This window comes from Peromyscus californicus, unplaced genomic scaffold (assembly GCF_007827085.1).
Source record: "Peromyscus californicus insignis strain IS unplaced genomic scaffold, ASM782708v3 Scaffold_13__1_contigs__length_99412109, whole genome shotgun sequence".
In the NCBI taxonomy this organism is placed as follows: Eukaryota; Metazoa; Chordata; class Mammalia; order Rodentia; family Cricetidae; genus Peromyscus; species Peromyscus californicus.
This window is the reverse complement of record NW_026294424.1, coordinates 9,625,079-9,647,483: the sequence shown is the minus strand read 5'-3', so window position 1 is coordinate 9,647,483 and position 22,405 is coordinate 9,625,079. Positions and strand designations below refer to the sequence as shown.

Below are 22,405 nucleotides of genomic sequence, written 5' to 3'. Positions count from 1 at the left end.
TTCCTAGAATTAGTCTGTTCTTCCATAGGCGAAAAGAAGAAAGCGTTTGAAGCTGGAACCAGTACGAAGTCTTAAGAATCCCGATGGGCTGTATGGAAAAGCCTACGTTCTCCTAAGCTCATTTCTTCAGCTGAGAAATAGATGTGGCTCTCTCAAACCGCCCAGGTTCAATGATAATCACAAAAATAACGAAGCGTTTTAAAGTTGTATGAACGGGTCGAAGATAACTAGGGAATTTTACTACGTGCCAAGTGCGATTCACACACATTCCTAAATTTTCACAATAGCCTCCGCACGAAGATAATTGCACTTTGGACCTTTCCTTCCGTGCTAGTTCGACGTTACCCCTAAACTTCTAGTAACAGAAGAAAAACAAAGCGAACTAAGAAGGCCGAGCGGGATCTTGAACGGGCGGGAAAGGCACAGCTGCGCCGAATCACTCCAGTCCATTGGCTCATCCCGCTGTTGTTCCCAGACTCCCGCCTCCGGTGCTGCCGGCAATGTTTTCATCGGCGTTTCTCTTCTCTCATTGGTTCTTTCTTCTGTTCATCAGACTCCGAGCCAGGAGAGAGGCGGAGAGCGCGTCAATGTTGGGGTTGGAGGCCCCGCCTCCAAGTGCCGTGTGCAAAACCAAACAGCCGTTAGGGAGGCGGTGCCGAGAGGGCGGGGTTCTGACTAGAAGGAGGCGTACAATTGGCCCGCCGCCGAGGTTCAAATGAACAACGTGAGCGGCTATTGGTGGCGGCGGCGCGAGGCGGGCCCCGGGCATTGTCCGGCTCCCGCAGCGGTGGTCCGGCTGCGAGAGCGGCGGCGGCGCGGGGCTACGGTGGCAGTCTCGCGGCCGAGACCATGGTGAGTGCGGGGTCATGCGGGAAGTAGGCGCGCGGAAGCCCCGGGCGGCATCTCCACCTATGGAGCCGGGAGTGGGCGGTGTCGCGCGGCCGAGCGGGAGCGCCAGCTGGGGCCGGACTCCGCCTGGGGGGCCGCGCCGGACGCGGGCGGCAGAAGCAGGGGCGGGTTCTGCGGCGCACGGAGGAGGTCCCGCGGCAGCCGTGCAAGTTCTGCGTCTTCGGTCCTGGGTTACGTAATGCCCCTGCGGAGGATCGGAGGAGTTCTGATCCTGCCCACCAGTCCCGCTCAGTCGGTTCGCGGTTTGCACCGGCTTGAGGCGGTCACTGGGTTTGTTCCCCGACTTCTTTGCAACAGGAGTTTATTTACATGGCTTCATCTTAAAGTATCTTTTCATTCTGCAGTTCAGATCTAGTTGAAAGCGGATTTTAAGAAACGAAAGTGAATAAAACTTTAGCCCCATTCTAAAATTCAGGGGAAGGAGAAAGTGCTAAAAGCAACAGAAACCTTTGCGTTGAGAATGACGCTCTCATTTTGGAATTGTATTTATGTCGGTATTCCTGTTTTAAGTATCCTTTTACTGTTACAGAAATAATATGCCTTCCCAGTAAGGATTCTCTCCACACACTTAAGAGATTAATTAAAGAAAAGCTCTTTAGTAACGTTTGTACGGCTGGGCTAACACCCCCAAGCAAGAGCCGGCCTTCAACGGAAGCTCTTACTAATTTATGTACATTTTAAGCTTGTGCATTCCACAGACATTGTCATCCTGAAATCTCTTTTCGGGTCCCAGGTTACACTTCGAGCAATTAAAACAGAGGCAGGAGATTGCAAGTCTGGCCACTTAGGCAGCTAGGAGATTTACACAGCAAAAATACTACATATTGCCAGGATTATTGTAAGTATGCCAGTGTTGTTCTTTTTCGAATAGTTATTACCCGGGGTCATCTTGCCCGCCTGGCAGAATTATGTTTTTCCTGATAAGAGCACAAGGGAATAAATGGCAGAGTAGGACTTAATGATGGTTGTGACCGTGTGCTCCTGCCTCCTTGAGCTGCCAGTTAGAGATCTGTCTTTGGGTATGGGAATCTGGGTTTAGCTACTGTCTCCTTTGTCATGGGAATGGAGTCTGATTGGCAGGATCAGTCCCAGTGAATTAACTACTATATCTTAGCACCTAAATTCCCCTTACCCCTCACAGGCCTGGTTAGCAGACTACTTACTTATCTTTGGGGTATTTGGAGGCAGTGCATCAATTTTATTACTTTGAGTTTCATTTACATCTTCACAAGACCAGGTACCTTCAACAGGTGCTGCTTGATTAAAAGTTAAATCAACCGCAGGCTATCGTTTCTCATACCGCAAATAATGTGATTTGTCTCACGTTGATGACATGTGAGGTGTTTAGTAGATGACTCTGAGCAGATTGGCTAATGGAAAGTATCCAAGTTTGGACTGTAAAATTCTTAAACTTCGAACAAGCAAAGCTCTGTCAACTGTCATTGTTATGTGGCGATCATAGGAAATTACTCTGACAGGCAGCACAGGTTACTTGTTTGTAAATAGATTAATTTGCTCAAGCAGTTGGTATTCATGATCCCCTTTTTTCTTTCTCAAATTCTGGTGAGAGGTTTTCAATATCTGTCCAAATGTACATAAGCATTAACTTTAGATTTAAAAAAATACTGGAAGCATTGTTTTCCTTGGTAAAGATATAAAGATTTTTTTTAATTGACAAGAAGTAAAAGTGTGTCTATTAGAGTAATAGCAAAGTATCCAGTTTCCAAGTTTTTCAGGAGTGAAAATATATTTCAGTGTGCTCCTTTTCCCATGAATAAACTTGTTTTTATTTAGAAGCATAGATATTTATTTGTAACAAAGGAGTTTGTGTACAGTGTTGGAAATCTTGTTAAATTCACATTTGCACTTCACCTTCTTAAGCATTTATAATCATTATTTTTTTAATTATTATTTATTTATGTATATGAGTGCTTTATCTACATGTACAACTTTATGCCAGAAGAGGGCATCAGATCTCACTAGAGGTGGTTGTAAACCACCATGTGGTTGCTGGGAGTTGAACTCAGGACCTCTGGAAGAGCAGGCAGTGCTCTTAACCACTGAGCCATCTCTTCAGCTCCTATAATCATTATTTTATACCGATATAGACATGTAAATACAACATCGAGTTCAGTGGTCCTTCAGCATTTTTCACTTAATTTTTTTTAACATAAAAACAGGTTATAATTCCAAAGTCCAGAGTTAATTGAAACTGAAAAATATTGTCTCTGTAGAAAATAGTATAAATGATAACATTTCCCAATAAGTCTTTTTAAGCCAAATGATAGCTGAATTATACATATAAATATTCGTTAGATTCTGTGATACAGGAGAAACCTATCTTCATCTGTTCAGAGAGCTATGTTTTACTTAAGTTGTGTAAGTGAGATTCCTATTCATCTTCCCCTTCACTGTTTGATTTACGGCAGACATTTTTTTTTATAGGCTAATCCATAATCTAAAAAGATTTTAGCCTCCCCTCCTGAAAGTACAGCCAGCATATCCTTTCATCAGCTTGATACGGTACAAATTCTTATCCTAATAGTGAAATGTTTCACTAAAGCATGCCCAGTGATTGGGCAAAACCAATACTTATTATAAGCCACAGTAATCATAGGGTCCTCCCTGCTAGGTAGCCTCCCTGTATCTGTGGGTTGCAGTCTGATTGTCCTTTGCTTTATATCTAGTATCCACTTACGAATGAGGATATGCCATGTTTGTCCTTCTGAATCTGGGTTACCTCGCTCAGGATGATATTTTCTAGTTCTATCCATTTGCCTGCAAATTTCATGCTGTCATTGTTTTTCTCTGCTGAGTAGTACTCCGTTGTGTATATGTACCACATTTTCTTAATCCATTCTTCAGTTGATGTGCATCTAGTTTGTTTCCAGGTTCTGGCTATTACAAATAGGGCTGCTATGAACATAATTGAGCATGTATCTTTGTGGTATGATTGAGCATTCCTTGGGTATATGCCCAAGAGTGGTATGGCTGGGTCTTGAGGTAGATAGATTTCTAGTTTTCTGAGATACCGCCATACTGATTTCCACAGTGATTGTACAAGTTTGCATTCCCACCAACAGTGGAGGAGTGTTCCCTTGCTCCGCATCCTCTCCATTATACACTGTCATTAGTGTTTTTGATCATAGCCATTCTGACAGGTGTAAGATGGTATCTCAGAGTCATTTTGATTTGCATTTCTCTGATGACTAAGGATGTTGAGCATTTCCTTATATGTCTTTCAGCCATTTGAGATTCTTCCTTTGAGAATTCTGTTTAGCTCTGTAGCCCATTTTTTAATTGGTTTGTTCAGTATTTTAATGTCTAGTTTCTTGAGTTCTTTATATATTTTGGAGATCAGCCCTCTGTCAGATGTAGGGTTGGTGAAGGTCTTTTCCCATCCTGTAGGCTGTCTTTTTGTCTTATTGACCGTGTCTTTTGCCCTACAAAAGCTTCTCAGTTTCAAGAGGTCCCATTTATTAATTGTTGTGCTCAGTGTCTGTGCTGCTGGTGTTATATTTAGGAAGTGGTCTCCTGTGCCAATGCGTTCAAGTGTACTTTTTTTTTTTTTGGTTTTTCGAGACAGGGTTTCTCTGTGTAGCTTTGCGCCTTTCCTGGAACTCGCTTTGGAGACCAGGCTGGCCTCGAACTCACAGAGATCCGCCTGGCTCTGCCTCCCGAGTGCTGGGATTAAAGGCGTGCGCCACCACCGCCCGGCTCAAGTGTACTTTTTACTTTCTCTTCTATCAAGTTCAGTGTAACTGGATTTATGTTGAGGTCTTTGATCCACTTGGACTTGAGTTTTGTGCATGGTGACAGATATGGATCTATTTGTAATCTTTTGCATATTGACATCCAGTTATGCCAGCACCATTTGTTGAAGATACTTTCTTTTTTCCATTGTATAGTTTTGGCTTCTTTGTCAAAAATCAGGTGTTCATGTGTGTGCAGATTAATGTCAGGGCCTTCAATTCAATTCCATTGGTCCATATGTCAGTTTTTATGCTAATACCAAGCTGTTTTTATTACTATAGCTCTATAGTAGAGCTTGAGGTCAGGGATGGTGATGCCTCCAGAGGTTGCTTTATTGTACAGGATTCTTTTAGCTATCCTGGGTCTTTTGTTTTTCCATATGAAGTTGAGTATTGTTTTTTCCAAGTCTGTGAAGAATTGTTTTGGGATTTTGATGGGGATTGCATTGAATCTGTAGATTGCTTGTGGTAAGATTGCCATGTTTACTATTTTAATCCTACCTATCCATGAGCATGGGAGAGTCTTCCATTTTCTGATATCTTCTTCAGTTTCTTTCTTTAGAGACTTAAAGTTCTTGTCATGCAGGTCCTTCACTTGTTTAGCCAGTGTTACCTCAAGATATTTTATATTATTTGTGGCTGTTGTAAAAGGTGATGTTTCTCTGATTTCTTTCTCAGCCCTTTTATCATTTGTGTTTAGGAGGGCTACTGATTTTTTTTTTTTTAGTTGACCTTGTATCCTGCCACATTACTGAAGTTTATCAGCTGTAGGAGTTCCCTGGTACAATTTTTGGAGTCACTTATGTGTACTATCGTATCATCTGCAAATAGTGAAAGTTTGACTTCTTCCTTTCCAATTTGTATCCCCTTGATCTCCTTTTGTTGTCTTAATGCTCTAGCTAGAACTTCAAGTACTATATTGAATACATATGGAGAGAGTGGACAGCCTTGTCTTGTTCCTTATTTTAGTGGAATCCCTTTGAGTTTCTCTCTGTTTAATTTGATAGTGACTGTTGGCTTGTTGTAAATTGCCTTTATTATGTTTAGGTATGTTCATTGTATTCTGATCTCTGCAAGACTTTTATCATGAAGGGATGTTGGATTTTGTCAAAGGCTTTTTCAGCATCTAATGAGATAATCATGTTTTTTTTTTTTTCTTTCAGTTTGTTTATGTGGTGTATTACATTTACAGATTTTCGAAGGTTGAACCATCTTTGCATCCCTGGGATGAATCATACTTGGTCATGGTGGATAATTTTTTTGATGTGTTCTTGGATTCAGTTAGCCAGTATTTTATTGAGTATTTTTGCATCAATGTTCATGAGGGAGATTGGTCTGTAATTCTCTTTCTTTGTTGCATCTTTGTGTGGTTTGGGTATGAGGGTAACTATAGCCTCATAAAAAGAGTTTGGTAATTTTCTTTCTGTTTCTATTGTGTGGATCAATTTGAAGAGTATTGGTATTAGCTCTTGTTTGAAAATCTGGTAGAATTCTGCACTGAAACCATCTAGTCCTGGGCGTTTTTTGGTCCGGAGACTTTTAATGACTGTTTCTATTTCCTTAGGGGTTATTGGTCTATTTAACTAGTTTATCTGGTCTTGATTTAACTTTGGTATGGGGTACCTATCCATAAAATCATCCATTTCTTTCAGATTTTCCAATTTTGTGGAGTACAGGTTTTTGAAGTATGACCTGATGATTCTCTGGATTTCCTCGTTGTCTGTTGTTATGTCTCCCTTTTCATTTCTGATTTTGTTAATTTGGGTGCTCTCTCTTTGCCTTTTGGTTAATTTGGCTAGGGGTTTGTCTATATACTTGATTTTTTTCAAAGAACCAACTCTTCGTTTCGTTGATTCTTTGTATTGTTCTCTTGGTTTCTATTTCATTGATTTCAGCCCTCAATTTGATTATTTCCTGGCGTCTATTTCTCCTGGGTGAGTTTGCTTCCTTTTGTTCTAGAGCTTCCATGAATAAACTTTTTAAACGGAGAAGTTTAGCCCAGTCTAACACACAATTTTTGGGATAAGAAATTTTGTCTCATTTCATTTTTTAAAGTACGTATTTATTGTGTATATGTAAGGGTGGGCTTATGGAGGCCAGAGGACAACTTGCTGAAGTCTCTTCTCTCCTCTCACCAGTGAGTCTCAGGGGTCAAGCTGAAGTGGTAAGGTTAGTGCCAGTTATCTTTACCTGCTGAGCCATCTGCATAGCCCAGTTCTTACAGGTTTTCTCTTTCTTAGTCATCAACTATTTTAATTTTAAAGTTGAAAGAATTAATTATATGTGGTTTGGGAGATTGAGGTAAATAGCAGTTTATTGGTTTTGTTCCTTTATTTTTTTTTTTGTTTGTTTGTTTTTGTTGGTTTTTTTGTTGTTGTTGTTTTTCCCAAGACAGGGTTTCTCTGTGTAGCCCTGGCTGTCCTGGGAACTTGCTCTGTAGACCAGGCTGGGCTCAAACTCATAGAGATCCATCTGCCTCTGCCTCCTGAGTGCTGGAATTAAAGATGTGCGCCACCACCACCCAGCTAAAATGTCTATTTTTAAATACTGAGCTTTTCGCTCCTGATCTTTGCTCACAGCAGCTAGCAATGGCAGTGCCAAAGCTCGGGTGCGCCGTAGTCTTGAAAGCCCCTTCCCTCAATTCACTCATGTGACACCTTTGAATCAGCCTCCCCCAAAGTTTCAGGACACATACAAAATAGAGACAAATATAATATGAGTGACTCTTAGTCTCTTTCCTAGTAGTCTTTGTTCCTGTCTGAATCCCTGTATCATCTTTGTTGTGTATTTTGTTTTGGGTTTTTGTTGTTGTTGTTGTTTTTTGTTTTCTCGAGACAGGGTTTCTCTGTGTAGCTTTACGCCTTTCCTGGATCTCGCTCTGTAGACCAGGCTGGGCTCGAACTCACAAAGATCCGCCTGCCTCTGCCTCCCGAGTGCTGGGATTAAAGGCGAGTGCCACCACTGCCCGACCTGTTGTGTATTTTTAAATGTGCTTTATTCTTCTGAGCTCCACAGAATTGCTGGTTGAGTTCTGTTTATAACATTCTAGGGCTTCTATAGCCCACATCTCCAAACTCTTCCACATTCCTCCTGTAAATCAGTTCCAGAAACCTAAGAGCCACAGGTCAAGTATAGTCATGGCAATACCCCCACTCCTGGTACTAAATTTCTCTGTTAATTATTTCCTCATCAACACCACCAGATTCTTGACAGAAAGGTTAAAAGAAGGAAAGACTGCTGGGCTGTGGTGGTGCACAGCACTCAGGAGGCAGAGGCAGGTGGATCTCCATGAGTTCGAGGCCAGCCTGGTCTACAGAGAGAGTCCCAGCAGGATAGCCAGGACTACACAGAAAAACCCTGTCTAGAAAAAAAAAGTGGGGGGAAAGACTTTGCCTCGAGGTTTCAAATGATTTGGTCCATGCTCACTTGGCCCCATACTCTTTGGGAAAGCATAGTGGTAGCAAGAGTGTGTCTACTTCATGGCTGGCCAGGAAGCAGTCAGTTATAGTAGTACATTCTGTAAGGACATAACCCAGTGACCAACAGCCTTCGTTTCTGTCCATTGAACTTTACTGATTCTGTTTGTTTGGCTGCTGGAAATAATGTACCTGTTTGCGGCTTGGCTTGTTAGAGTCTATAACCAGAAATGGAATTGCTGGATGCTGAGGCACATCATTCTCTTCTTCAATGTTTGTTTTGTTAGCCTAAGTTTTGATAACATGGTTGCTTTGCCTCCCAGAAAAACTAAATTCTCAATTTTCTGTAGAAATAATGTTATGCTGATTTTTTTTTGAAAAGTTAAATGTTTCTGAAATGCATGAAACTTATATGATCAATCAGAAATTTGCAAAATTTATACATACCAATTTATACATACCCTAAACTTTGAATAAGTGTTAGTGATTGTTTTTTTAATGTATTAATAGAAAGTAATATCATATATATTTACAATGAGGCAGGAAATCACCTAGATATCTTAAGTTTTCAATTTTTTATTAGAAAATTTTCCTAAAGCAAAAATTTTGTTTTGTGATTTTTTTATTTATTTATTTATTTATTTATTTATTTTGCGTTAACATTTTCAACTCCAAATTGTTTTTATCTAGGCTGGAGGCAAAGCTGGAAAAGACAGTGGGAAGGCCAAGGCTAAGGCGGTGTCACGCTCCCAGAGAGCTGGGCTGCAGGTAATGAATGAATCCATTCTGTCACAGTTCCATGTTTTCTTTCCCTTCGTAATTCATGAGCCGGAGATGGTTCATTAGTTACAGAAATGTCCTTTTATTATGATAGACCTTGAATGTGAGAATAACTGCTTAAGACTTAAACTATAAAGCAGGCCATTCATTTGTGTTTTATGAGAGAACAAGATGTCTTAACAAACTTGGTGGCTTTTTCCCTATTAGTATCAGTCCTTGGGCCTGGGAAACTGAATTGGCAGTTAAGAGTGTGTGCTGCTCTTGTGGAATACCTGGGGTCCGTTCCCAGCACCCACATCGGAAGGGTCACAGCCACCTGTAACACCTGCTCACAGACACACATAGACATAAAAACAAAATACATCTCTTTTTAAAAATACTTGTTCTTTCAAGATTATAATTGTTCTTCATTCTTATAAACCTCAAGTGAGTATACTCTGGTTTTCCTTTTGAGAGTGTTTGCAGTGGTTCATTGACTTTCAGGATAGGATACAATTAGAGGCCAATATTGGATTATTGCACTATTCTCTGAATATTTCCTAAAAGACCTCCATTGTAGACTGAGAAGTATGCTCTAAACTCCTAAGTATTTTCAAATTTCATGTATGTGAATTATTACAACTTTAACCTACAGACTCAGATTTTTCTAGATGAGGGAAAATTATTCCCTGCACATAGGAATGCTTTAAAAGGGGCTGGAAACTGGGCGGTGGTGGCGTACGCCTTTAATCCTGGCACTTGGGAGGCAGAGCCAGACGGATCTTTAGTAGTGGGGCAGGGGGCTGGGTAGTTGGCTCAGTGGTTAAGAGCATTTGCTGTTTTAGAGGACCAGATTCGGTTCCCAGAACCTACATGGTAACTCACAACCATCTGTAGCTCTATTTCTAGGGGAGTTATGGCCTCTTTGGGCACCAGGCACACGTGGTGAACATACATCAATGCAGGCAAACTCTCATACACATAAAAATAAAGGTGTAGCCGGGCAGTGGTGGCGCACGCCTTTAATCCCAGCACTCGGGAGGCAGAGCCAGGCGGATCTCTGTGAGTTCGAGGCCAGCCTGGGCTACCAAGTGAGTTCCAGGAAAAGGCGCAAAGCTACACAGAGAAACCCTGTCTCGAAAAACCAAAATAAATAAATAAAGGTGTATAATTTTTGTTTGTTTGATTTTTGTTTTTCAAGATGGGGTTTCTCTGTGTAGCCCTAGCTATCCTGATACTCACTCTGTAGACCAGGCTGGCTCAAACTTAGAGGCCTGACTCTGCTTCCCAAGTGCTGGGGTTAAAGGTGTATACCACCACTGCCTGACTAGAAATAGATACATCTTAATAATAGTAATAATAATAATAATAATAATAATAATAATAATAATGGAACCCAGGCTTACACATTCTAGGTAAGTACTGAACTATTTCCCAGGGGTTCCAGTGCCTCCTTTGGACCTCCGTACATGATGTGAATACACACAGGCAGAACAATCATATACACAAAATTAAACTAAAAATGAAAACAGCCATGGTGGTCACGCGCCTTTAACCCAGCACTCAGGAAGCAGAGGCAGGCAGATCTCTGAGTTTGATGCCAGCCTGACCTTGGAACCCCTGGAACTGGAGTGAGCTGCCATGTGCATGCTAAAGCCAAACCCAGATCCTCTGCCCTCTGCAAGGGCAGTGTGTCCTCTTAACTGTTGAGCTGTCTGCTGTAGCCCAGGAACTTAGCTTTAAAGCATTTATTGTGTATTCTAGGTCACTACTTAAATTTCCAGAATTTATTTCAGGTGTATTTAAGCTTGGCAGTAGTCAGTGGAGATTGTTGGGTTGATTTAAGGAATAAACAAAGGGGTGGGGGGAGAGGGAGAAGAAGGAAAGGAAGGGATGGTGAGATGGACCAGCATGTAAAGGCATTTACCTCCAGATGCCTCCGGACCCAAATGGTGGAAGGAGATGTCCAGTTTCTGCAAGCTGTCCTCTGACTGATACACAGATAAGTAAGTAGGGGCCTAGAGAGATGGTTCAGCAACTCAGAGTGCTTGCTCCTCTTCTAGAGGACTACAGAGCTTCCCTGCTCTCATTTGGGCGTCCCTTACCTTAAACTGTAGCTCCAACACCTGGGGATTCAGTGCCCTCTGCTGGCCTCCCTGGGTACACAGACACAAAGAAAGAAGTGTAGTAAACAATTTTAAATTAAGATGAATAATTGAGTGGTTTAAAGGGATTTTAAAAATGCATGCAGCTGGGCGGCGGTGGCACATGCCTTTAATCCTACCACTTGGAAGGCGGAGGTAGGTGGATCTCTGAGCTCGAGGCCAGCCTGGTCTACAGAACAAGTTCCAGGACAGCCAGAGCCACACAGGGAAACCCTGTCTCTGGGGAACAGGGAACAGGGGACACGGACACACACACACACACACACACACACACACACACACACACACACACACACGCATTCATGTAGGGGTTGGAGAGAGAACTCAGTAGTTAAGAGCACTGGCTGTTCTTCAGAGAACATGGGTTCAATTCTCAGCATCCCAATGGCAGCTACAAGTGTCTGTAACTCTAGTCCAGGGGATTAGGCATGCAAATGGTATACAGACATACATACAAGGCAAAATGCCTGTACACACAAAATCTTAAAACTAAAATGAGCATGGCTTTGTTTAAAAAAAAAAAATCCATGTAACTAAGGGAGTTTGGTGTTGCTTGTGATACCAGCTGCTTAGGAGGCTGAGGCCAGATCACAAATTCAAAGCCAGTCTGGGCTACATAATATGTTCAAGACTAGTCTGGGCAGCTTACCTCAAAAAATAGAAAGCAAGTCTGATGTGTGGTACAAAGCTTGTAATCTCAGCACTCAGGAAGCAGAAGCAGGAAGATTTCTGCAAGTTGGAGGCCAACCCACACTCTGTACAGCAAGATTAAAGACAAAATACAAAGAAAGGGAGGGATGTCACTTAGTTGTAAAGCACTTGCCCAGCATGTTGTAAGACCCTAGGTTCAGCCTCTAGAGCTACAAAAAAAGGAGCGGCAGCAGATGGAAAGAGGTATAGAGTTGAACAGATAAGGTTTCTCTAAGAGTTGGAACTTTCTAATCTAAAAGAGACATAGAAATTGTAGTATGAACGCGCTAGAAGATGAATGTAATGCCAGTCACTGAAGTTCACGGAAATGCATATTAAAATATCTAAAAGTGGCCGGGCGGTGGTGGCGCATGCCTTTAATCCCAGCACTCGGGAGGCAGAGCCAGGCGGATCTCTGTGAGTTCGAGGCCAGCCTGGTCTCCAAAGCGAGTTCCAGGAAAGGCGCAAAGCTACACAGAGAAACCCTGTCTCGAAAAACCAAAAAAAAAAAAAATCTAAAAGTGGAAACAAGTCCAGGTTTCTAAAGGTTTCAGATCGTTTATGTAAAGTTAATGTTGTGGATGAGTGTCCTAATCTAAGAGACTCAGAAATACAAGAACATTAATGATCCCTTTCAAGTATTTTTTCCTTGTTTTGGCTAGGGGCAGTGTCTGTAGACAGGTCCTGTAACTTGTGGGCCTAATGTCTTCTCTCCCCAGGGCTGGATTCCAGTTGTTTGCCAGCCACTCAGTTGTTCTTCAAGGGCTGCTTGGTCCTGTAGCTGTGACCAAAGCAGAGAATCACTGAGCACATGCCTTTGCTTCCCCCTACTCAGAAGGCCCAGGGCAGTCGGAGAAACTTAGCAAGGCCATGTCTTTGCTTTGGGTGGGGAGGTGTTGGGACAGGGTTTTACTGTGTAGCACTGGCTGTCCCAGAACTTGCTTTGTAGACCAGTCTAGCCTCAAACTCAGAAATCTGCCTGCCTCTGCCTCCCGGTGCTGGGATCGAAGGAGTGTACCACCCCACCCCCACCTAAGACACCGTCTTAAAGACCTCGTTGTAGGGCTCGAGAGAGACTCAACTATTAAGAGAACTGGCTGTTCTTCCAGAAGATCCTGGTTTGAGTTCAAGCACCCATATGGCAGATCACAACTGTACTCCAGTTTTAGGGGATCCAGTGACCACTGAAGGAACTAGACTCACATACTCTGCATCCATACACATAAAATAAATAGTTTAATTGAAAGTAAAGTTCTTTATGGTCTCTAAAGCTAAGTATGAGATGGTTTGGGTGTCTTATTATGTACCAGACAGCACACCTCACCAATAGTACAAAACAGGAGTGAGGCATTGATTGTTTGTGCTCTTAAGAAAATTATAATTACTTCTGGAAATGATCTTTCCCCTTAAGAATGAGAGCTACAAGTGACTGCTAGATTTGGTAACTAAACATCCTGGACTTCAAAAAATAGTACTTCTCGAGGTTGGGGATTTAGCTCAGTGGTAGAGCGCTCGCCTAGCAAGCACAAGGCCCTGGGTTCGGTCCTCAACTCTGAAAAAAAAAAATAGTACTTCTCAGAAGCCAAGTTTGGGTGGGGAGAAGTGAGAACAGAAGACTGAGGTGCAGGTACCAAGTTGTAGCACATCCCTGGAACCCCAGTGCTACAGATGCTGTGGCCAGAGGATTGAGAAGGCGAGGCCAACCATGACATGTAAGATTACCTCAGACGAGTAAAGAAATCCACTCAAAGGAAGGGCCCCGGATTTGTTTTTAAAGTTTGCAGACCTGGATAGCCAGCGGGACGGAAGGAATTGGAATTGTTGAAACAACGAGGCGAGGCGGTAAAGTGGCAGAGAGTGGAGTCTTGGAATGTAGCTCTGTGGTAGAGCTCCTTAGCATGTGCAAGGCCCTGGGTTGTATTACCAGCACCCCAAACTAAAACACACTTAAATAAGCAGATTAGAGAATGCAAGTAAGTAGGACTAGGGAATGAGAAGTCACAATGAAAAGGTGGGATTGATTTTTTTGGTTGGTTGGTTGGGTTTGTTTTGTTTTGGGTTGTTTTCTTTTTTGGTTTTTTGAAACGGTTTCTCTGTGTAGCCTTGGCTGTCCTAGAACTAGTCCTATAGACCAAGCTGGCCTCAAACTCGGAGATCCGCCTGCCTCTGCCTCCCAAGTGCTGGGATTATAGGCATGCGCCACCACACCTGGCTAAGGGATTGATTTTTCTTTTTTTTTTTTTTGGTTTTTCGAGACAGGGTTTCTCTGTGTAGCTTTGCGCCTTTCCTGGATCTCACGCTGTAGACCAGGCTGGCCTCGAACTCACAGAGATCCGCCTGGCTCTGCCTCCCGAGTGCTGGGATTAAAGGCGTGTGCCACCACCGCCCGGCTGGGATTGATTTTTCTTAACTATCGGGTGACCTTTTGAAATTGAGGAAAGAACAGAGTTAGGGTCAGAGGAGAATGGTGGGGGTTCAACGTCATGTGACTTTATGTGAAAGAATTGATTAAATACAGTTGTGATTATTGGGCTATATTGAACATGTAATTGATAACATCATGGTATAATTTTCATTTTTACCGTGAAACTGTTGTGCACAAATTCAAGATTTAAGGCTGATTACCAGCACATACATATAGGCCCTAGACTGTTAATTCCCGAGGAAATTTGGCCTGTGATATCATTAAGCGTTCAATTACGCTCAACCGTATGTTGTTAAAACTCTGCAGTGCTTCCCAACAAGATGTCTCTTTTTCAGTTTCCTGTGGGCCGCATCCACAGACACTTGAAGACTCGCACCACCAGCCACGGACGGGTGGGTGCCACTGCTGCTGTGTACAGTGCTGCGATTCTGGAGTACCTCACAGCTGAGGTTTGTGGGGGGCCGTGTGGGGTCCGAGGCTACATGGAGAATACTTATTTTAATTATTTGTTTGTGTTTTATGTACACTGGTGTTTTGCCTGTATTTATGTCTGTGTGATGGTGTCTGATCCCTGGAACAGGTGCCATAGACAGTTTCGAGCTCTAATGTGGGTTCTGGGAATTGAACCTGGGTCCTTGGGAAGAGCAGCAGTGCTTCTAACCACTGAGCTATTTCTCCAGCGCCCTCCCCCCCTTTTTTTTTTTTTTCTTCTGAAAATACTTCTAAAGAGATTAATGCACTTTCGTTTTTTTGAACCTCATACTGGCTAGTCTGGCCCCAAACTCCAGCATACAGAGGGTAACCATGAGCCTTTGATCCTGGTCTCCACCTCCCAGGTGCTGGGGTTGCAGAAGTAGACCTCCTCACTGGCTGCTTCATTCTTTCCTTTCTTTCTTTTTTTTTTTAATTTAATTAATTTATTTTTTTAATTACACTCATGATATTCATTAATTACACTCATGATATCAATTACATTTGTGGTATTCATCGATTACATTCGCAGTATTCATTCAATAATTTTATTTATTTTTAGTTTTTCGAGACAGGGTTTCTCTGTGTAGCTTTTTACCTTTCCTGGAACTCACTCTGTAGCCCAGGTTGGTCTCAAACTCACAGAGATCCGCCTTCCTCTGCCTCCCGAGTGCTGGGATTAAAGGCGTGTGCCACAATAATTATATTTATGATATTCATTAATTACATTAATTGTATTGATTTATTACATTCATGATATTATGTCCTGATACTACTGTCCATTTGTGAGGTTTTTCCATCACACAAAACAGAGATTCTGTACTTAGGAAATCATTGCTCTATATTCCTTTCTTCTCTATCTTGAGATAATGTCTAATCTTTCTGTCTCTATGAATTTGTATATTCTGTATATTTCATGTAATACAATTCTATAGTATTTGTCCTTTTTTTGAATGTAAAAACATTTTATGTACAACTGCAGGAGAAATAATACTCAGATAGCCTGAACATAAAAACAGGTTATAATTTAAAAGTCCAGGGTTATTTTAAACTGGAAAATATTTTCTCTGTAGAAAATAGTATAAATGATAACATTTCCCAATAAGCCCTTTTAAGCCAAATGATAGCTGAATTATACATATAAATATTGATTAGATCCTGGGATACAGAAGAGACCTATCTTCATCTGTTCAGAGAGCTATGTTTTGCTTAAGTTGTATAAGTGAAACTCCTATTCATCTTTCCCTTCACTGTTTGATGTACGGCAGACATTTTTCTATAGGCTAATCCCCTTCTTTCCTCTCTGTGTCGCTTTCTGAGACAGCAGCTTCTGCTGACCTGGAACTCGCTCTATGTTCTACTTAGTTTGGGGAAGGTTTTGTTTGTTGATTTGGCTTGCTAGAGACAGATAACTCTGACTGATTGAAATTCTGTGTAGACTAGGCCATCTCGTCAAGGTATCACTCTGCCAATTTTAAAAGGAGTCCTAGTATACTTGGTTTTTGTTTTTTTAACATTTAAGTGAGGGCCAGCAAACCACATTTTTTTTTTTTTTAATTTCCCAGAGCTGAGGACCGAACCTAGGGCCTTATGCTTTCTAGGCAAGCGCTCTACCACTGAGCTAAATCCCTAACCCCAAAGATTAATTAATTAATTTATTTATTTATTTTGTGTACAGTGTGCCTGTGTGTCAGAAGAGGGCACCAGATCTCACTATTGATGGTTGTGAGCCACCATGTGGTTGCTGGGAATTGAACTCAGGACCTCTGGAAGAGCAGCCAGTGCTCTTAACCTCTGAGCCATCTCTCCAGCCTGCAAACCACATTTTTAAGTGACATGTTGATAAAGAAAGAAATATTGTCCAATATATATGTTAGTCATTTGGCAGTGTTCAAGGGTCCTTGCCTAGCATACATGAAGTCCTGGGATTGTTTCCCAACACTTAAGAGGTGGAGACAGGAGGATCAGGAACCCAAGTCATCTTGGCTACATAGTAAATTCAAAGCTATCCAGGGGTACATGAAACCCTTTCTCAAAAAAAAAAAAAACCTGGGTGGGTGGGAGGGTGGGAGGTGGGGGGTAGTGGGGACAGACAATATTCATGAAGTTACAGCATGCTTTCTTAGTTTATGAAGATCCGAAATAGAATGATCCAGCCAGGCATGGTGGCATGTGCTTGTAATCCTAGCACTCAGGAGGCTGAGCTGGAAGATTGTGAGTTTGAGGCCATCCTGAGCCATTTAGAGAGCCCCTGTCCTCAAAACAGCAGACAAAAGCCAGACTGTAAACATCAAGTACCTTCTGATACAGTGAGTAAGAGTTAGCATCCTTCCCTCCTGGTTACAAATGTGCCTCACATTTCAGTTAGATAAGTTACTTTGGCAAAACTTCTTACTAGGAGGATCCTGGCTCTTCTTTCCCTGTCTCTAGCCCCCTTCTGGAAAACGCATAGGAAGGCATGAAATGCTGGAAGCTACATTCCAAACCAGGCAAGTAATGGAGTAGCAAGCAAGTCAGATGGTAAAGACAGCCAAGCCAAGCGGAAGATTCTTAATGGGGAAGATGTGATGGGAGCCAAGCTGGGAAATGTGGCTGTAGTGCACGTTAATATCATTGCTGTCATTTAGTTCATCATCCTGTTCAGGATGCAACTGTGATTTATGGGGAGTTGAGCTTTGCTGTGTTCTAAGGCAAAGGCTTCGTGAGGGCACTTTGATGTCAGTTGAGACACTTTCTTCTTTGATCCTATCCCAGATTTGTAGTTTACTGCAGGCTCTGTGAAGATAAGCATTTTCATTTACGAGTGCTGTGACACATAGAATTATAGCTCACACCATTTGAGGTCTCTCTACATTCCTATTTTCACATGTCAGGTACATTTTCTTTGTGGTACTTCAGATTGAACCCAAGATCTTGTGAGTTGGGGGACCACTCTATACTGATCTACATCCCTAGTCCTTTGGGGTTTTTGTCTTGTTTTATTATTTTATGTATTTGGATGTTTTACCTGCTTGTCTGTCTGCTTACCACCTGCTTTCAGTGCCCACAGAAGCCAGAAGAGGGTGTCGGGTACCCTGGGTCTGGAGTTAAGATGATTATGATCCACCATGTGGGTGCTGGGAATTTAACCAGGGCTCTGTGGAAGAGCAGTCAGTGTTCTTAGCCACTGAGGCTCCTTCGTTTCTTTCTTTTCTTTTTTGTTTTGTTTTGTTTTTTGGGGTTTTTGTTTGGTTTGGTTTGGTTTTTCAAGACAGGATTTCTCTGTGTAGTTTTGGTGCCTGTCCTGGATCTCGCTCTGTAGACCAGGCTGGCCTCGAACTCACAGAGATCCGCCTGGCTCTGCCTCCCAAGTGCTGGGATTAAAGGCGTGTGCCACCACCGCCCGGCCGTCCTTAATTTCTTTAAGGCAGTCTTGCAGACAGCCACAGCTGACATTAGACGTGGAGTCCTTTCTCAGCCCCTCAAGTGACTGATATTATATGTTTCACTCACAGCTGACCAAGGTTTTTAGGGTAGAATTAGACTTTCTACAAATACAGCTCGGTGAGAGGGTAGGAACATAGATAGCTTGTGTAGACTTTCTACAAATACAGCTCGGTGAGAGGGTAGGTACATAGATAGCTTGTGTGAGGCCCTGTAGTTTTAGTTTTTTATGCTTTTAATTTATCACCTCCTTTATTCTTAGAGTCAGCCTCATTGTTAGGACAGTGCCATTTTTACTCTGTCTTAAGTATCATGTCTTATATGCATCAAAACTCAGAATGAACCATGAATTCTGGGTAGCACAGGGGGTTCAGTTTTGCACCTGTCTTCTATGTCTTTGTCCACCAGTTCAACAAAAAACAGGTGCTATAGAAATGCATTTTAAAGAAGTCAGCATGTTCTAGGTATTTAAATTTGGAGCTTTGGGCTGGAGAGATGGCTCAGGGGTTAAGAGCACTGTCTGCTCTTCCAGAGGTCCTGAGTTCAATTCCCAGCAACCACATGGTGGCTCACAACCATCTGTAATGAGATCTGGTGCCCTCTTCTGGCCCACAGTCATACATGCTGTATACATAATAAATAAATAAATCTTTAAAAAAAAAAAAAAAAAAAAAAATTTGGAGCTTTGACCAGCCAGTTGTGACTCATGCCTTTAATCCCAGTATTCAGGAGGCAGAGGCAAGTGGATCTCTGAGTTCCAGGCCAGCCTGGTCTACAGAGTGAGTTCCAGAACAGCGAGGGCTGTACGGAGAAACCCTGTCTCAAAAAAACAAAAACAAAAACATATACAGAGTTTTGTTATTTAATAGAGGTAAAACTGTGATCCCTGAGCCAACAGTTTATGTCAGGGGTAATCGTTTTTCAGGCTTGGCTTTCACTAGAACCTCATGGAGAGCTTTCAAAACATACTGATGCAGGGCTCACCCTAGACCAGCGAGAGGCCTGAGGTAAGGCACTGGGAGGTTTTGAAGCTTGCCAACATTTGATTCAGATGTATGATATAGTCTCTGCTCTGCTTAAATGAGGATGCTCTGTGGAGTTATTTTTGTTACATCTATCAAAGATGTAACAGTGCCCATAGAGCTGATGGCAGGTATAGACAGATAACAAATGCAGTGTTTGATGGGCAAGCGGGTACACTGTAATCCCAAAATTCCAGACTAGACAGCTGCAAAGAGGGACCATGTCTACAAACAGCAACAAGGCATTGCTCTGGCTGACATGAAGCCCTAAGTTCAGTCTCCAGTGCATTGGGAGTGCAGTGGACACCTGTGATGTTCGCTCTTGGAGATGGAGACAGGAGGGATTAGAAATTCATTGTCGGCCGGGTGGGCGCACCCCTTTAATCCCAGCACCGAGAGGCAGGGATCGCTGTGAGTTCGAGGCCGGCCTGGTCTATAGAGCAAGTTCCAGGACAGCCAAGGCTACACAGAGGAACCCTGTCTTGGGAAGAAGAGATTTTTGTATGTTTCTCTATATGTTTGTGCAAGGAATGAATATGAGGGGAGTCGGTGGGAGGTATTGAGTGTCGTAAAAGCATAGGGTGATACAGGAAGAACCGTACTAGATACAGGTACAGAGACTTGTTCTCCTGCAATTGGAAACCTACTGTTTCCTTAATTGTGTTATTTCGTGGATGCTTTATAGGTGCTGGAGTTGGCAGGTAATGCTTCCAAGGATCTCAAAGTAAAGCGCATCACTCCACGTCACTTGCAGCTTGCAATCCGAGGTGATGAAGAGTTGGATTCACTTATCAAGGCTACCATAGCTGGGGGCGGTATGTATTATTAATATATCTATCATTCAGATCAGTGATTCTGTACATTTGAATGGTTAACTAGAAACCCTATGAATTGTAATTCCACAAGTGTTAAGTATACTACAAGTTCTGGTGGTGGTGGTGGGGTGAACCTAGGTCCTCATAAATGCTACAGTAAATACTGCAATTGAGCCACAACTCAGGACTCTCCAGGCCTCTTTTCATAGTGATCTGAGTAAATCTTTATTCTGTTGTCATGTGTAGTGCTGCTTTTATTTTAGCTTGGATACTTCAAGCCTAAGGTTTAAGATATTTCCTCACACATTGTGAACTATGCTAGAGAAATAACATGATCCTGAGAAGTTGCTTAATGTGATAGACTTGGCAGGACCAAAATGATTGTGTATTGGGGATCTATAAAGGTGTGAGGTAAGTTGCTGAATCCTTACAGAACCTTGTGATGGCTGTAGTTAGCTACATTTACTATTCCTGTCGAAGGGTTCATGGGCTCCTGTGGGTTTAATAGGATTCAAATGTGAAAAGGGACTTAAATAAATTCCACCCTTTATATAATTGCCTGTTTGCTTTAGCATTAAAGCATTAAGATATACCGAGTGTTATTAAAATAAAGAAAAGTACATTAAAATATTTTTTAAATTTCATTCTAGGTGTGATCCCGCACATCCACAAATCCCTGATTGGGAAGAAGGGACAGCAGAAAACTGCTTAGGAAGTGTTGCACCAACCTGCTCTCCCTCACTGTCTGTGACTGGGACAGAACACCTGTGGAAAAGCATAGACAATTGCTGTAGACAAGATAAAAAACATTTGTATGTTTTTAGACTCTCGAAGTTTGATAAGTCCCTTTCCCTGTGGTCATGGTCATGTGGTGATTGACCAGGTTTCTCCCTTGTGTTTTATACAAAAATAGGATTGATAAACATTTTTTACAAAATTAATTTGTCTCAGAATTTCTTCATGGTGTGTTGGAAATACTTTGCTCACACCTGGGCATGGCTGTGTTTCCCTGCAGCGCCAGCATTTGGGAGGTCGGGGGAGCAGAACCTTCAGAGTTCGCAGTGACCCTTGCCTATATGCTGAGTTCTAGGGCAGTCTGGACTACAAGAGACTCTGCCAAAAGACTCTTTTAAGAGGAAAAAAAAAAGTATTTTGCTCAGACATTGAAATTTTAAATTGCGCCGGGCGGTGGTGGCACACGCCTTTAATCCCAGCACTCGGGAGGCAGAGCCAGGCTGATCTCTGTGAGTTCGAGGCCAGCCTGGGCTACCAAGTGAGTTCCAGGAAAAGGCGCAAAGCTACACAGAGAAACCCTGTCTCGAAAAACCAAAAAAAATAAAAAAAATTAAAAAAAAAAGAAATTTTAAATTGCAAATTACTCTTTCAGAATAATCTTAAAACAAAAATTGGGCCGGGCGGTGGTGGCACACGTTCGTAATCCCAGCACTCAGGAGGCAGAGGCAGTGGATCTCTGTGAGTTCGAAGCCAGCCTGGTCTACACAGTGAGTTCCAGGACAGCCAGGGCTGTTACACAGAGAAAGCCTGTCTCAAAAAAAAAAAAAAAAATTGGAAAGTAGTGTATCATAATTGGTACTGCGTTGAATCTTGAATACAGTCAAAGTTTAGTAATATACCATTACTTTATTACATGCAACCATGAGAGGAAAACTTTGTGAACTAATGCCAGCAGTCAGGAGACAAATCTTTCTTGCAAGAGTGACAGACAAAGGGAGGTGGGTATTCAGGGTCCAAATCGGGTCCTGAAATGAGTTGACTCCTTCCCGAGCGCTTTACCATGTGTGTGCCGATGCTGCCTGCTTCACCCATGAAGGAATTTTATTGCCCCACTTACGGGTATGATGCCTGATGTCCACAGGGATCGAATGACCTGCCCAGAAGGTGCCTGAGCTGGTAGATAGGACAGTGGAGTTAGGTTTCGAGCCTGGACCCTCCTGGCTCCAGAATTCACACCTTTCCCTGGAAGTGATGCTGCTTTAGCAAACTGTCTGCTCTTGTCTTGCAGTTCTCACTTGTTGAAGTCTCTCATTGATCCAACAAGCCTGCAGTAACTTACAGTCTTTAAGGGTTGAAGTTCATTCACTAGTGTATGTGCTACAGCCAACATTCTATTTTTCTTCTATGGAAGTCTTTGTAAGAAAGTAATTGATATCTTATAATTTAACAGTATCAAAATGATTCTTTTTTGAAGGAATATTTTATCATGAAATTCTGACAGATACACAGAAATAAAGAGATTAATGCTGGTGGGACAAAGCCATGTATTCCTGTCCTCTGACTTTAGTCTTGTGGTCAGTTTTAATCATGTCCCCATCTGCAGCCACCAGTGGATTGCTTTGGGCCCTATTACAGACTTTTCACATCTGTGTATTGTAGAGAGTTACTCAGTTTCCACTAAAGACAAGGCACCTCAGACAGCTAACAGTTCTAACACAAGGTACCAGTCAGCATTCAGGTTTTCTTGGTTTTCCTGTTTTGTTTTGTTTTTACAGATTGTTTGAATTAAGATCTAGACAGGAGGGGGCTGGAGAGATGGCTCA

At 42.3% G+C, this 22,405-nt stretch overlaps 1 protein-coding gene and 1 non-coding gene across 2 annotated transcripts; one reads left to right on the top strand and one right to left on the bottom strand.

Moving 5' to 3' along the window:
* Positions 1–678: 678 nt before the first annotated feature.
* LOC128108205 (histone H2A.V) lies at positions 679–20,788 on the top strand. Its single transcript, XM_052734474.1, has 5 exons — positions 679–852; positions 8,768–8,845; positions 14,452–14,565; positions 19,718–19,847; positions 20,498–20,788. The coding sequence occupies exons 1-5, from the start codon at positions 850–852 to the stop codon at positions 20,557–20,559; spliced, it is 387 nt and encodes a 128-aa protein (XP_052590434.1). The 5' UTR covers positions 679–849; the 3' UTR covers positions 20,560–20,788.
* LOC128109193 (small nucleolar RNA SNORA40) lies at positions 18,317–18,438 on the bottom strand. The gene has a single exon (XR_008217733.1). It is a non-coding gene; the product is annotated as a small nucleolar RNA SNORA40 (small nucleolar RNA).
* Positions 20,789–22,405: the final 1,617 nt, after the last annotated feature.

Excerpts from the sequence above, each read along its gene's own strand:
- LOC128108205 (XM_052734474.1), top strand. Across the intron at positions 8,846-14,451 it reads CCCAGAGAGCTGGGCTGCAG|TTTCCTGTGGGCCGCATCCA; the intron begins GTAATGAATGAA and ends TCTCTTTTTCAG. Across the intron at positions 14,566-19,717 it reads TGGAGTACCTCACAGCTGAG|GTGCTGGAGTTGGCAGGTAA; the intron begins GTTTGTGGGGGG and ends GATGCTTTATAG.